This window comes from Glycine max, chromosome 8 (genome assembly GCF_000004515.6).
Source record: "Glycine max cultivar Williams 82 chromosome 8, Glycine_max_v4.0, whole genome shotgun sequence".
Classification (NCBI taxonomy): Eukaryota; Viridiplantae; Streptophyta; class Magnoliopsida; order Fabales; family Fabaceae; genus Glycine; species Glycine max.
Genome location: NC_038244.2, coordinates 5,781,961 through 5,799,248, shown reverse-complemented (window position 1 = coordinate 5,799,248; position 17,288 = coordinate 5,781,961). Strand labels below are relative to the sequence as shown.

The 17,288-nt window shown below is 30.8% G+C and overlaps 2 protein-coding genes across 3 annotated transcripts; one reads left to right on the top strand and one right to left on the bottom strand.

Annotated features, from left to right (window-relative positions):
* Positions 1-1,468: 1,468 nt before the first annotated feature.
* Positions 1,469-4,568, bottom strand: LOC100526902 (uncharacterized). Of its 2 annotated transcripts, XM_014778335.3 has the most exons (4): positions 4,412-4,568; positions 3,399-3,515; positions 2,576-3,105; positions 1,469-1,613 (listed from the first exon to the last, which is right to left on the bottom strand). In XM_014778335.3, exons 2-3 carry the CDS (start codon positions 3,507-3,509, stop codon positions 2,686-2,688), a joined length of 531 nt encoding a protein of 176 aa, XP_014633821.1. In that variant the 5' UTR covers positions 3,510-3,515; positions 4,412-4,568; the 3' UTR covers positions 1,469-1,613; positions 2,576-2,685.
* A 2,150-nt stretch (positions 4,569-6,718) lies between these two features.
* LOC100790476 (tRNA (guanine(10)-N2)-methyltransferase homolog) lies at positions 6,719-10,211 on the top strand. Its single transcript, XM_003531006.5, has 6 exons — positions 6,719-7,087; positions 7,193-7,404; positions 8,021-8,338; positions 8,489-8,563; positions 8,683-8,757; positions 9,540-10,211. The coding sequence occupies exons 1-6, from the start codon at positions 6,871-6,873 to the stop codon at positions 10,092-10,094; spliced, it is 1,452 nt and encodes a 483-aa protein (XP_003531054.1). The 5' UTR covers positions 6,719-6,870; the 3' UTR covers positions 10,095-10,211.
* The last annotated feature ends 7,077 nt before the right edge of the window (positions 10,212-17,288 follow it).

The window sequence follows — 17,288 nt, the reverse complement described above, 5'->3', positions numbered from 1 at the left end:
TCAAAGTAAGGGTTCATTAATATTATAGGGATCAAAAACTCAGAATATGGAAATTCAAACCATAAAAAAAACATTATTAAACCGAAAAAAAAGAAAGACAAATTTAAGTTAACAAATCATAAATAGATCCTTACATGAAATTGTGTTTCTCAGCACAGCAAAAGAAATTTAAAATATGCATAAATCTATTGCTTACTAAAAACTGTATTTTTTATAGCTAACAAGCATCTAAAAATTCAACCAGGAATACCAAGGTTCAAAGTAATATAACATCTCCCTGATTAAAAGCATGAAAAGGCGATAGACCAGAAAAGATTAAAGCATGCAACAAAACCAATTAATAAATCACCAAATCAATTCAACTATGAAAATCGGTCAAATATACCACATGGCAAAACAGAAAGTGAATGAACACAATTGAATAGAATTTGGCATTCAACATGATGACAACAGATATAGAAACAATAATAAATTTTAGCACACAGACCATGATAACCGAATTATAAATATCTAAGGGTAAACACAACCAATTTCCTTTCATAACCTTAGTGAGAAGGTTAAGTAAGGCAGCAATCTCAAATCTGATACTAGCGAGCCCAACCTTGAGGCTCAAGAGAATGCAAAATTGGGACCAAACTTGGTTTTCACTATCCCTCTCCTATGGTAAGGACAAACTGGATCTCAGCAAACAAAACATCACATGCAGGCAGGTAAAATGTTCGATGAGAGCAATCTTCCACCACATAGAGCAACAATGTAAAAACAGCAATGGATCGTAGTTGCTCAACGCATCAAGATCTCCCAAACAAAGTGCCACAATCATAGAAAATGGAACCCCTTCAATCAGTGCCCCCCGTGAAGAAAACAAGAGTGGTATGCATATTTGAGTGCAATTGTAGGTAAGCCATTTGCAGCTGAAAAGATTTTTTAAGTTTTAAAAACCATGCATGTCCAGTTAGCAACAAAAGAACCCAATGATGAATCCAAAAAGACCACATTTAGCCAAGCATCCTGCCAAAAGGTCAATAACATTAATAAAGAGCAGGCCAGAGCAGATATCTAGCAAATAAGAAAGTAGGTATACGAGACAAATATTTAATAATTTACCCGCTTGACTACTTTTTACTCAAAGATCCTGAGACGGGATAATAGCCAAATGGGCATTCTACTTTTAAAACTTCCTTCTCCCAACGAGAAGAAGCAAAACTCCACATTTGGACCTCCATCTTGGACTTTCCAAAACCCACCCATCCAACACCAACAAAACTTTCCAATAGGTCTTAAACTGAATCAGGTAATCCAGCAGCAAATATGTCACATGCAACTCCCCATGCATGAAAGTCACAATTCACAAGATACCCAGCAGCAAATTATAGATAGCATAGAGCACAACATCGAATTTGACCTCAAGTCAAGCATGCATAAGATTTCACAAGACCAAAAGATCAGCATTTAGGAACATAAAGAGTTTGCATAATGTGCTGAGTATTGCATATCAAAATACTGGTATCAATGATCCATCCAAACAACAATCCCAGAAGTCCACAGAGCATTGTCAAGTGCGAATGAAAAGGAAAGTTGAAGCATTAACAGCAACCTCTTCAATTTCACATCTGCAAAAAATCACATTACAACTTCATTAGAACCATAAAACATGGTTAGCGAATCGAGATTCGAATCGTGAATCGGAAAGCTATTTTACGAATCGTAAGATACATGATCAATAAAATATATGACATTTTTAGGTAAAAATGAGTGACTTGAAAAAAATAAAATAAAAATATAACCTAATATATCATATATTCAAGTCATAAATCAAAAGAACGAAAAATAGTAACTACCCAAAGTGTTCAACCTCTTCTAAAGTAAAACCAATAAGAAGAAATAAGTCTTGTACCTCAAAAAACTGAAAATGAAAGTAACAAATAAGAGATGAGAAATTAAAAAAGAAGAACCCATAAAGCTGACAAAAAGAGAGTGAGAGAGGAAATTATAAGTTACAAGAAATAGACTCATGGGACATCCACAAGAAGACAAAAGACAAATAAAAATTATAAAAGGCACAAGCGGTCAAGCAGCAAGTGACTTTGCACAGTTGCACTTCTCCTCACGATGAAATTGGTTGAAAGATTAATAAGTTAATAACAGAGCCTCTCCTTCGAATAAAAAAATAGGCAATTGAAAATTGAAAACTAAAATTAAGTATTGAAATTTTAGTTTGGGCACATGCAAAACTGAAAGTGGCAGTTCTCCTCTTTTTCCTGAAAAAAAATTTGCAGAAAAAGTGATCTGAAATGCTTTTTCCAAAGTCGGATCCCGCAAACCCGACCCAATTTGTTAGTGACCCACGTTTTTGGATCGTGCAAGACAGCTCCAGAATCACAAATCATCCGATACAGAAGCAATTCATGCGATACAGAGAACAATTCTAGCTTAAAAACGAGTCATACTATGATTTGTATCGCTGGACATGATTTTTGTTTCAAATAGGGATACGATTCATACAATACTAATAACTACGCCATAAAACACAAGGACAGAAAGCAGAGACAAGAGATCATTACATGATGCATACCTCATTGAAAGACTACATGATATCAACGAAAGCCTCCTGATCCCCGTCGCTCTCGCTCATATGGTCCTGAACGATCACGATAAAATCGATCACTTCCAGAATCTCCATGACTACCACCATCCCCTGCTGCGCCCCCCTGAAGAACGATCTGCTCTATCTGGTCCATAACCACCACCACTGCTTCCACCATATCTACTTTCCCTACCACCATACTTTCCTCCCCTGGACCCTTCACTAGGGCACTCCCTAGCAAAATGACCAGGTTTTCCACACTTAAAGCATTCACCACCATTAGATCCTCGGCCACCTCCACCTCCATGATCTCGGTCACGATCACGACCACGATCCCGGTAGCGATCACCATCACCTCTAGTTGATCCTTGTTGAGGCTGAGCTCTATCAACAGTAATAGTTCGCCCGTCTAAATCCATCCCATTCATAGCATCAATAGCCTCGTCCATTGCTTTCTTGTCATCAAATGTGACAAATCCAAAACCACGAGAACGCCCAGAGAACTTGTCAACAACCACCTGTTTCAAAAATATGATGAAAGAGAACATTAACAATCTCCAAAAAAAATAATGCTTAGATTCGTAATCATATTACACAAATTTCTTTTTATTTTGTTTACTTGATTTGGTTATAAATGAGTTCAGCAGGTATTGCAATTTTTTACTCCAAAAATAAAAGGATAAACTGTAGATCTAAGCCAAAAAGTACAGCATAAATCAACTTCTACACACAAACATGAAATGCGATACTGACAATAATAAGCTTCGCCTAGAATAACTAATGATTACAGTCATAATACGATACTGATCACCTTTGCCTCAATAAGCTTGCCAAACTTTTCAAACGTATCCTTTAACTTTCTATCAGATGTTGACCACGCAAGGCCACCAATGAAACAACGATACTCTTCCACGTCAGACATTTTAAACTACATAAATGCAGGAAGACAAGCATTAGCACATAACGTTTGAATTAACTATGCAGGATAAGCCATCCCACCATCCACACAAATAAGTGGCAGAACTATCCCCTGTTAATAAAAACAATTAACTTCCAAAATTTTAACAAATGGGATTCTTTCTTTATGAAACAAAAGACAGCATAACATAAGGATTAAAAGTAGAAAATAGCAAAGAAAGCAAAGCTGCCACCCAACTTCCTGATTATTAGCATCTACACTTCAAAGGCATAAAAGTATGCAAGTCCATGTCCTAGAAGCTAAATGATAAAATATTTGGCCCATAAAGCAATTTTGTGTATTCATGTATTATTGATAAAGGTTAAAGATTGATGCAAGAATTCTTTCTCCATGAGATATTTTAAGGGTACGGTTCGTCACTCAGAGTCAATTACTAACCCTCTTTTAAAATTGGGGATGAAAATTTCAGATACAATTTTACATGTAAAGTTTATCACTAACCCTCGGAGCAAACGATAGAACACAACTCGGGCAAAAAAAAGGTACACCAGGCACACCTACTACAATTAGAAGCAGAAAAACTAAGCAAGACATAACAAAAATTAAAGAATCAGTGAAATTAAAGATAAATTCACATTCTCCCTTAATTAAATTTGTGAATATTAGGGTTGGTCCGGAATTGAGGCAAGCCCAACAACCCCATGACTTCAAAACACGAAATTGACTAAACCCATGACCATATCTAGCTTCTAATCGATGTTGCTAAGTGAATTATCACAATTTAAAAATATAAAAAAATCAATCGGGAACAGGGCGAATGGTGAAGATCAATTGAATTGAGTATACGAAAGAGGAAGAAAAACGTGGAATGATAGACATCAGCTAAAGGAAAGGGAGAACAGTACCGAAGAGTGGAAGAGTAGTTCCGAGTAAACGCACGGAAGGAAAACCTAAAGGAGCCGAAGCGAACAAAAAGAGAAGAACGGAAAGCTAGCGAAACATAAGTACTTCATATACACAGCACTAGCCACTTCTCTAGGTCACCCGCAATCTGACGTATCATTCTTATAATTATTTTATATTTTTTCGTAGCCGTGTACTAGTAAGATATTTCTATTTCTAGTATCCTATAAACATGACTGATTATCTTTGATAGTTTAGTTCTACTCTTTTAATTATATTTTCTATCAACAAGTTTTAAATCAAAGACCTACTTAAGAGAATTAAATTTACTACTCAAACCGAAAATTTTTTGGTTATATAATTATTTTATATTATAAAATTGACTAATAAGTATTAAAATATATTTTTTCGTCTTCATAAATATAAAAATATTTGAGTTTAATTCGGCAAAATTTTGAATATTGATGTCATACTTACATATCATTTCTCATTGGTACCATCATTAGATATGGGAGCAGATAATTTTTTAAATTAAAAATTACCACAAAATATAGAAAAAAATTACCAAAAATTTTTTAATTCTTCTTTTCTAACATTCTTCATCTTCTTTGAACTCAGTTAACCACCATAACCAATAAGAGAGTACTTTCACCGGCACAATTAAACACTATCAAATCTAGCAAAAATAACATACAAAATCTCCCTAACAATAACAAAAATAAAAAATCACTATGCAAGTAAATTTTTAGAAAGTTGTTCATTTTAGTTCTACTACCTAACACAAACACATAAATAAGCGAGAGAAACTCAAAATTAGAATCAATGAGAAAGAGAAAGGTAAAATACACTAGTCAATCTCAAGAAATTTCACATAGCACACTTGTATGTATAATTTATAATTTGTACAAGCTATAGTTAGGCACTCATTTATCTTACCAAAGTCAGGATTATGCGCACCAAGTACCAAACTAATGACAATATATCAAATTCTCACACACATCCTACCTATGTATAGGTTGTCATTATTCAAAATTACATTTTACATGTCTAGAGTCAAGTCTAGACATTTTAAGGCTTAAGGCAAAATTAAATAAATGAGAGAAAATAATTTTATTAATTAAAATAAGGGTTTCATAATATTAGAAAATAAATAGAGTAGAATGATGTTTAAAAAATAAATGAATGTTTGAATTGAATATTTATTTAATGAGAGAGTAAAATATTTTTTTTTATAAAATAAAAAAAATAGAGTAAATAATAGTTTCAGAATACCCTAACTATAAATAAAAATATATTAGGTTAGTTTTTACAATTACGATAAGTTTTATACTCTTTCTTCCTCAACTAGTATGAATGTTTTGATAAGTTTTATACTCTTTCTTCCTCAACTAGTATGAATGTTTTGATTGGAAAAGAAAATCGAGAAGGAAAAGTGGAAGAAGATCATGAATCAAGCAATATCAAATTTTGGCGGCTTGGAAACTATGAAGGAAGAGAAATAGGAGAAGTGCAAGGGGCGTGTGCTTATATGGTGTCGTGGATTAAAAAAAAAAGACATTGTGTGTTGCTCAGTTGTGGTATTGCTTACAGTTTGTGGAAAAGAAAAATTATAAACCGATGTGTGTCTCATGTGGTTATGTTAGCAATTAAACTTATATTGAAGTGAGAATGTTGGTTATCTTTAACTCAATTTATAACATTCAAAAACATCAATTTTTAATAAAATAAAATAAATTATTTTTATAAAGATCAAACATCATATATAAACCATCCTAATTATTTTTTTTTTCTGAATGATCCGGGGAAAAAAGCCCCAAAACCAAAATCCATTCCAGTTAATATATACATAGAAATAAGTACAATTGTACTAAAAAAAATACATTATTTATTAGGTTAAAAATTCAAAAATCTCATCTCATGTAAAAAAGAAAGACAAAATTACATTTTTATCCTCTATTTGTCTCTAATTTTGATTTTGATTTTCCTTTAAAATTATTGACGCATTTAGTCTTTTAATTATGTTAAATCCTGTAAATGGTCTCTAAGTTCAAATTTAGACACGATTACAAATGAATGTTGGATGTCACGTGTCACCTTCTGATTATGTGATATGTGTCGGTCATTATTCAATCAGAATGTGACGCGTACTAGTCAATATTTTTTGTAACTGTTAACGTTTAAATTTGGACTTGGAAATCACATTAAGTAACGGAGGATTAAATACGTCAATAATTTAAAAAAAAACCAAAATTGAAATTAGAGATAAGTAGGGGAAAAATGCAATTTTGCCAAAAAGAAACAATAAAAAGTGGAAGCATTCGAGGGTTTTGGACTTTGGCCTGGGTTTAGCACTTTCACCTTCCTTCTCTTTCTCTGTGATTTGCTCTCCGCTCTTCTCCAACTTCCTTCACTGTCAAACTCGTTTTTGTGTTGTTGTTGTTTTCCGAAGAGAGAAAAAACCATGTGGTACTTGTGCGTTTTCTTCCACAGGTTATTGGATTACAGAAAACCCGAAGTGGAATCTCTGGCACAACTCTTCGGAGCAACCGAGGACCCCCAAAACGGCGACGTTTCCTCGCAATTGCAATGGAAACTCCCTCATCACTACCACGCAGATTCCCCTTTCCATTTCGTCAACCTCCCTTCGGAACAACTCGCTCGAAACATCGCTACCCGAAGTCGGTTATTTTTCCCTCGAATGAAATTTTCGTTTTTGATTTGTGGGTCTGTTTTAAGTTTTGATTTTTAATGGTTTTTGGTTTCTGGGGTGGAAATTTTTGCAGGCATACTTGTGAAGGGGATGTATGAGCTGTGGGGTGAAGGGAGTAGCTATGAGGAGTTGAAGGAGTCTGTGTTGAGTTACCCTGATGAAAGGAAGTTGCCGTACTTGGATTCTGATAGCACTTTCAAGATAACCGTTGATTGCTTTGGGAAGGTCATTAGCTTGGAGGAGCAAAAGGAGCTCATTCAAGGGCTCTCTTATATCCCTTTCAAGGTGGGGTGTTCTTTTAATCTCATTGGTGTGAAAATTATGATCTTGTGAATAGCTTTGGTTGGTATTGGTTTGGGAGTGTTGTGAAATTTGATATGTGACCTTGAATGTGGCAAATTATTAACTTTATGCCTGCTCTTGTAGTTACGTGGTTCAGCAGTGCTTTTTTAGTGTTTGTTGAGTAGGTTGATTATAAATAATCTCTTGAAATGGAATTTGTATCATTGCTGTTCACTGCCATTTCATTGGAATGTTTTCTAATCTGGATGAGCATGATGGAAACTACATTGCAGCTTCTGCTAGATTTTTGTCTTTTTTGACTGGATGCTTTTTAATATCTACTAAATTTTCAACAATATGTACCTAGATTTTTTTTCTCTGATTTATAATTCATCAAGGTTTTTGAACTTTTCTAATTCATTGAGTATCGTTTTACTTTTTTCATATGGGCCCCTTGTCTTCCCCATTTGTTTTCATTCAGGCTTGCCAGAGTCGTTTTATTTTTTAGCTTATGAAGTCAGATGTGTTACAATGAATGAAATTTCTTGTCATTTATTGAACGGATACTATTGCAAGAATGTATTCCTTATCTTTCATTGTTTGGTCACTTTGTTCTCAGGGCCGAGTAAAGTTGAAAAACCCGGATCACAACTTCTGGCTTATAGAAGTTGATAACTATGGAGGTAATAATGGTCTTCCTCCAATTGTACAAAAGAGAGTCTTCTTTGGTCGCGAAGTTGGTGGGGCAGATAGGAAGCTTTTACCCACATATCAGTTGAAAAGCCGTACTTATCTTGGGCCAACAGCCATGGATGCTGAAATTGCTTTTCTAATGGCCAATCAAGCACTAGCTACTTCTGGGAAACTAGTTTATGACCCTTTTGTTGGAACTGGAAGTATTCTTGTTGCAGCAGCTCATTTTGGAGCAATGACCATGGTCTGGTTCTCCCTTCTTTTGGGTGATCTTTTTTGCAACTTATCCAGTTATCCTACTTTATATTATTTTTACAATTTATTACTTCTAGGAAAGTTCATGCCAAAACACATTCTGAAGATTTTCTTTTAACAACTGAACTAAATTGTTTAGGGTGCTGACATTGACATTAGGGTAGTCCGTGATGGACGTGGTCCCAACTGTAATGTTTGGAGTAATTTTAAGCAGGTAAATGTGCCGAAAACTATAACTATTGTTATTTGGTTTTGTATGAAACATTGTGTTTGGATAGTTGGAATTTAGATTTTAGAACCACTTATGGTAACCTGAAATTGTACATTTTGTAGTATGGATTGCCAATGCCTGTTGGTCTTCTAAGAGCAGACAACAACCTTCCTCCCTGGCGTTCTACGCTGAAAGAGGTGATTATTTGAAAAGAAAAATCTTGCCCTTGTACTTTTGTTCTTAATGATTTGTTTTATTTTTTTCAATCTGAAAGGAGAGCATCCAGCTTGCTTCTCGACTCAATATTTTTTCCAATATCAGCAATTTTACTGGTGTTTTTGCTATCTAACTAAGATAAAGTATAAAATATGTTTTGTGGTTTCTGACTTTCTTTTCAGTAATTGTGCTGCTGATTCTGGCTTTGTGTTATTTTACTAAATTATGAAGTAATAGATTGGTATTACTGGTGATTTGAAATGCACCTTGTGTACTGATAGTTAGCAATAGATTGAATCATGGAATGGGTATCCCACCAACCCCAATACTTTTTTTTTATGACCTGGCTCTCTGTAAGCCTGCCAGATGTGCTTGGGGGCTTAGCATTTGATTATTGAATCCTGATCAAACTTCAAAATTACTGTTTAACAACAACCAAGCCTTATGCCCTTATCCCCCTAGGTGGAATGCAATCTACCAAATCTTAATTGTTTCTATTACCACATGATAGCAGTGGACATTAGTAGGAGGTGAATAGTAATATCTGGATAAGATGCAATTGGGTATTAGATAGAATTATATTAATATGTTTGACTGTCATGTTCTGTCACCAGTTGATATGTACTGGATTTGGCAAGATATCTGGGAGCATTATCTCTAATTTTGTTTAAAAGGAAATACTACAATGTGAAGTTCAAAAATAATTGCTGGATGCAAATTTATCGCTTTTACAAAAATTGTTGATATATTTGGTATTTGTTAGGTATTTGATGCCATAATTTGTGATCCTCCTTACGGAGTGCGAGCTGGGGGACGCAAATCTGGTGGTCGGAAGCTGCTAAAGGGGGCTGTGGAACCTTACACTGTTCCTGATGAAAAAAGAACAAATCACATACCATCAACTGCAGCTTACAGTTTAGTTGAGTGCGTGCATGATTTGCTTGATCTTGCAGCCAAGATGCTTGTAATGGGGGGCAGGCTTGTGTATTTCTATCCTGTATTGAGAGAAGATGGTTTTGCAGAAAACCATTTCCCAGAGCACCCATGTTTTAAACTGATTTCTTCATCGGAGCAGATCCTTAGTTCACGATATAGCAGGGTGTTACTGACAATGGTCAAGACAGGTCCTTACACAGAGGAAATAGCTGAGGCGGCTAGGGAAAAACACATTGAATTTAAGGAGAACCATGTAAAATGGTTAGAAGATGGTAATCTTCATTCTGCAGTTTTCAGTCCTGCTGATGCTCAGTTAACGGAGGCTGGTGATCCCAAGTTAATTAAGGATCCAAAGCCTAAATACAGAGGAAAGTATGTTTAGAGTTTTAAGGTGATGGTCTTGTCCCTCACCATTACAATAGACAGCACTGTATTTTTCAATGTCCAAGCGGAAAACGTATTTCACTCTATGGAAGCCAATGTGCCCTTTTTAATTCAATCTAGTGATATTTTTCAGATGTTTTTTTTTTAATATTATTTCATAGATATGTCCTTTTCTTACATTTTAAGCAGTGTAAACCCCATTAGGTCTCAAATGCAGTGTAAACAGTCAATAAAACATATAGTTCCAGCAAAGTTGAGAATCCTAATAAAAATTCAAATTTCAACAGATTTCAGAAAAAAGAAAAACAGATGTCTGAGCTCCGAAAGAGTGTTAAAAAGGAAGTAGAAAATAATCTTTTTCATGAATCAATGGAGACTTGTATATCAGAACTAGTAATGATATCAGAAACAGAATTCTACTTGCTAATCTTTCTATCCGGATCGATATTAGTGTGATAGCATATTAAACAGATTGGTGTGCACTAAATTTACTCTCTCAATTCACGTTGGAAAGGCAAATTGAGCACTAAATTTACTCTCTAAATATATATATATATATATAGTAAGAGGGAAAACTTTGCTTTCATGAGTTGCCTTACGCCCTTACCTGCTGCAGTTTAAGATCAGTAATAAATCAACAATTTAAAACGATGCAATTTATTTACAAAGTATTTAAAGATGGCTATAACAGCGAGAAGTAAGTTATATTGCCATGAGGCTTCCCTTTCTTGCTGTTACTTAGTGTTCTTGTGCTTTCTTATAAAAGATGCTAAAAAATAACTTACGTAAAACCAGAAAAAAGGATAAAAAGTAATTATAAAATATTATTTTATATAAAAAAAAACTAAAAATGAAATTTAATAAATATTCAAAATCGACAAAAGAAAGTAAATATAAAATGATATTAGGTAATGTTTAAAAAAATATTATTTGAAATAAGATTTTAATAAAAACATTAGAAAGTTATTAAAAAACAATTATGATCAGTACATATTAATTAAGATAATTCAGATGTTTTTTAATTAAGTTGATATGGTTAATTTAAATTAATTAGGTTGATTACAACGAATATATATATTCTTCTTCTTTTGCTTCAACAATCTTTGCATGTTAATTTTATTATTTTGTGTTTTTTTTATCCCTATTATTAGCTCTTTTGGAAAAGTTTATCATTAATGACCAAAATTGAGGAGACATTAAGGTAAGTTGATGTCTTCAAAACTATAAAAAAAAATAAAAAATAGGGAAAACATTTTTTATTCTTCTAAAATTTTAAAAGTTCTTTTTTTTGTTCGTTTTTATTCTTTCTAATTTTAAAATGTTTTTTCATCCCTCTCTATCATGAAATTTGAAATATATCATGTTTGATCCTCAAAGTGTATTATGAAGAGGTGAAAATGGTTTAAACAGTACGTAAAATGAAAAAAAAAAAATAAACATTTCCAAATTAGAGAAACTAAAAATAGACAAAAAAAAATTTAGAGGAATTTTAGAAAGATTAAAAAAGAATTACAAAAATTTTAGAGGAACTGTCCAAATTTATATTTTATCCAAGAGAAATATTTATCTTAAAAAATTAATATCTTCATAAAAAATGTTACAAAATCAAGTAAAATATTTTTTCCAAAATTAAAATTGATAAATAATGCTTACCAATATTATTTCTACAATTACTTTCTCAAATAAAAGTAACTAAGGATTATAGGGTAAGGGGCAGAACTGGCCGATAGGGACAGTCACCCCTTTAAATTCACAGAATTTCCCTTACATTATTTTAATAGTTGTAATAATATGATAATATATATTGGCCCCGCTCCTATTACACCAGTCAAATATGCTATGTCAGGAGTATTTTTACAATATATTTTTTTTGGAGTAAAAAAACATTTCAGGTCTTTAATTTAATGAAAGATCATAATTTCGGAACTTTATTTTAGTATATAAAAAGAACCCAACGATATTGCCTATTAGGCTGTCAAGTGTATTTTTCTTCTTTCGCTTTTTTTCATTTTTATAAATTATATTTATAATGAAAATTTTATAAATATACGTTAATTGCTTTTAATTGCTCATATCACTTTTAGCTATAATTATTTTATTTTATGTTAATTGATTTCAAGTGTACATTAATTGTTATATAAATTATTTTTTATATTAGTTATTATAACTATTTTTTTGTCATATATAATTTTAGCAATCATATGCCTTAATTGCTTTGCCTTTCAAAAAAATATATACGTTAATTGCTTTTAATTATGTTTTTTTACAATTTTAATTAAATTTATTGTTTTCAAAGAGGTTTTCTCATTTATGTGTTAGATTTTAAATCATTTTTCTAATTTTATAGATAAACTAAATTATACATAAAATAATAATTTTAACTATAAATCATTATTAATTTAGTGTTAAATTTTGGCCTCCCAACTCATTTTCCTGATTCTACCCTTGTATGGATTAGCTTAGTGGGAAAGTAAGAAAGGAGAATAAGAAGGTTGTGAGTTTAATTCTTGGAGTAACAAAAATTAATAAATCAACAACTCATATTTCTCCATAAAAAAAGATAATTATCTATTAATAAGATATCATTTAGATTATTAAAAAAAACAATAACAGGGAAAATCAAATTCTAATAAGTACGTAGTCCTGCACCTATGATTTATAATATGATAATTAGCATAAACAATGACAAAAATGATTTGGTGGTTCATTCCCAATAACTTTGCAATGGCCACCTTTGATGCAGTTGATTTTACAAATGTCATCACAAGTCTCGTCGTCACTTGAGCCAGGAACGCAGCTCCCTATATGGTTGTCAAAGCAGCACTTTACACTATTTGTGTTTTCTATCAACCCAGTAAGTAAATCTACAAACAATATATAATATTGTTGTCATTCTCTACTTCACCATGAAATACAATATGATTATTATAATTGTTGAACAATTTTTTAATGCAAGATATATGCATATACCAGTTTAATTGATAATTAATCTTCACTATACAATCTAATGCATTTGTCATTACTTTTCAGGTACCATCAACTTATTGGTAAATATATATATATATATATATATATATATATATATATATATATATATATATATATATATATATATATATATATATATTTCAACCACAAGGAGTTGCATATTGGATGATCATAAAATTTGAGTTTCCATTCGATAAAATAAATGTAACTAAGTACCTGTGAGTGATATTTGAACTTTTAGATTTTTCCTGCCTTGAACTGAGATGTGGTCTTCTTTTCCTAATTTTTTTCCAAGGAAAAATGAATACAATTTTCAATACTAAATAAACATAAAATATTAATATATACACTAATATATGCAATATAAAGAAATCCGTGCATATATGTTCATCAGCAGCATATTCAGATTAGAATGAAATTTGAATTTCCACTCGATAAAACAAATGTAATTAAATACCTGTGAGTGACATTTGAACTTTGAGATTTTCCCTTCCTTGAACTGATATGTGATCTCCTTTTCCTAATTTTTGTCCAATAGAAAGGAATACAATTTTCAATACTAAATAAACATAACATATTAATATACACAGTAATATATGTCACTATAAAAAAATCCGTGCATATATGTTCATCAGCAGCATATTAAGATTATAATGAGTTTTCTTAGAGGATGAACCTATGAATAAAATGATGATGATGCAGACAAGGAGACCAAGTCCTCCCACAAATCTGGCCATCTTGATATCGAATTGGTTTAATTAGATAACAGGTAACCTTTTTATGCACAATTTGAGGGGGAGTTTCCTTTCATGAAATAGAGGAAATTTAATGGCTCGAAACGGAAATTTAAAATCCTCCATAATCACATGAAAACTGCAAATTAAATCTCATTTATGACTTATATAAAATTTATGTGTGTGCATAAATAGAATCACAAATCTCAATTATGATTTATATGAAATTTAAAACTTTAAAAAATAACCGCTCTCGATCATCATGTGGCTTTGCGATTGCTGTAACGGAAACAAAATCATGAACACTCTGTGTCTATGCCATTGTTATATAGTAGAAAATTGTAATTTAATTAAAATAAAATCATAAAACTTTGCATAACCCCATTTTTGCATGGACCAGGAGAAATCAGTGAATTTGCTAACAAAGCTTATGCATGCAAGACTTTCTTATCTTCAAAGTCACTTTAATAGCTCATATTATAAAATGACATACAAACATATGAGTCCAGCTAGCTATCTTAAACAATATGAAACTTAATTTTTTGTGATAGCCTTCAAACTACAACAATGATTATTATCTTCTTTTTTAACAAATCTATATTTTTTTATTACAACGTAGCTAATGTGGTTTATGTTGAATTCAAATTTCTAATATCAATTTTTAGGATGTTTTAGATTTTAAAGATACTATCCAATCTTTTTAAGATGTTTATTTTAGAAATTAATGTGTTTTTTATGTTAAGTTTATGATTTGTTATAAAATAGAGGTTTTATAAAAAAAATTATCAAGCATGGAATAGATAGAAAATTTACAAATTTTACACGAAATATTATAAAAAAAATAGGCTTAATTAAATATTTTTTAGTCCTTCAATTTGGAATAAATTTATTTTTTTGTTTTAAATTTAAAATTGATTTTTTAATCCCTATAATTTGAAAAAAAAAACTCATTTTAGTTCCATTGTTCAATTTTTTTATGTACAAATGACTTGTAATTCGTTACTTGAGTGAGCAAAATATCTAACAATGTTTGGATAGGGAGACTAAATCAAACTTTTTATAAATTATAGGACTAAAAAAACCAATTTTAAATTTCAAGACTAAAAATAATTTAATCCTAAATATTTTCTAAAAAAATGTATAGTAAATAAATAAATTGTAAAAACATATTCAATAAGTTTTAACAAAAAACTATATGCATGAAAGGAAGTAGACTACAGGGACAAACTTACATACTTACATAGAGGCATGGGGGCAATATTTTTTAATATATTATATATAATATCAATTTTTATTTTTTTAGAGTTTGATTATAGAAAGAATAGCATGTAAGTACTAATTATCTATTTTATTTTATTTCTTGGCAAAATATTGTGTTTCTCTTTTTAGTTTTTATAGTATATATTCATTGTAAAAATAATGACATCCCCTTTTAACAATATACTTCTTTTTATAGATACTATTTTTCTTTTTATAGTCTTCATCATAAAGATAATAGGATTTCCCCCTTAAATTCACAGAATTTCCCTTACATTATTTTAATAGTTGTAATAATATGATAATATATATTGTCCCCGCCCCTATTACATTAGTCACAATATGCTACCCATAAGTATTTCCGCAAGAAATTTTTTGGAGTAAAAAAACATCTCAGGTCTTACATTAATCTAATGAAAGATCATAATTTCAGGATTTTATTTTAGTACCTGACGTACTAAGAACCCAAAGTTATTGTCTATTAGGCTCTCAAGTGTATTTTTCTTCTTTTGTTTTTTTTTCCATTTTTATAAATTATATTTATAATGAAATTTTTTAACATTAGGAAGTAAAATATATGTTAATTGCTTTTAATTACTCATATCAATTTTAGGTATAATTATTTCATTTTATGTTAATTGATTTCAAGTGTACATTAATTGCTATATAAATTATTTTTTTATATTAGTTATTATAACTAATTTTTTTATCATATAATTTTAGCAATAGTATGTGTTAATTGCTTTGCCTTTCAAAAAAATATGTGTTAATTGCTTTTAACTATGTTTTTTTTACAATTTAATTTAAATTTTTGTTTCAAATAGATTTTCTCATTTATATGTGATTTTAAATCATTTTTCTAATTTTATAGATAAAATAAATTATATAAAAAAATAATAATTTTAACTCTAGATCATTATTAATTTAGTGTTAAATTTTTGCCTCAGGTTCTAACCTTGTATAGGATTAGCTTATTGGGAAAGTAAGAAGGGAGAACACAAAGGTTGTGAGTTTAAATCTTGGAGTAAAAAAAATTAATAAACCAACAACTTATATTTCTCCATAAAAAAGATAATTATTCATTAATAAGATATCATGTAGATTATTAAAAAAATAAAATAACAAGGAAAACCGAATTCTAATAAGTACGTAGTCCTCCCACTATGGTTGATAATATGATAATTAGCATAAACAATGACAGAAATGATTTGGTGGTTTCTTCCCAATAACTTTGCAATGGCCACCTTTGGTGCAGTTGATTTTACAAATGCGATCACAAGTCTGATCGTCACTCGAGCCAGGAACGCAGCTCCCTATATGGTTGTCAAAGCAGCACTTTGCACTACTTGTTTTTTCCATCAACGCAGTCCGTAGCTCTACAAAAAATATATAATATTGTTGTCATTCTCTACTTCACCATGAAATACAATATCATTATTATAACTGTTGAACAATTTTTAACTAATCTTTACTATACAACCTAATGCATTGGTCTTACTTTTTAGTACATCAACTTGTTGGTAAGATAATATATATATATATATATATATATATATATATATATATATATATATATATATATATATGCACTATAAAGAAATACGTGTATATACGATTATCAGCGGCATATTCAGATTAGAATGAAATTTGAGTTTTCAATAAAAAAAATATAATTAAATACCTGTGAGTGACATTTGAACTTTGAGATTTTCCCTGCCTTGAACTAATATGTGGTCTCCTTTTCCTAATTTTCGTCCAACAAAAAGAAATACAATTTTCAATACTAAATAAACATAACATATTAATATACACACTAATATATGCATTATAAAAAAATCTGTGCATATATGTTCATCAGCATCATATTAAGATTAGAATGAGTTTTCTTAGAGAATGAACCTAAGAATAAAATGATGATGATGCAAACAAGGAGACGAAGTCCTTCCACGAATCTGGCCATTTGATATCAGATTGGTTTAATTAGCTAACAGGTAACCTTTTTATGCACAATGAGGGGGGAGTTTCCTTTCATGAAATACAGGAAAGTTAATGGTTCGAAACGGAAATTTAAAACTCTCCATAATCACATGAAAATTGCAAATTAAATCTCATTTATGACTTATATAAAATCCATTTGTGTGCATAAATAGAACCGCAAATCTCTATTATAATTTATATGAAATTTAAAACTTTAAAAGATAACCGCTTTCCAG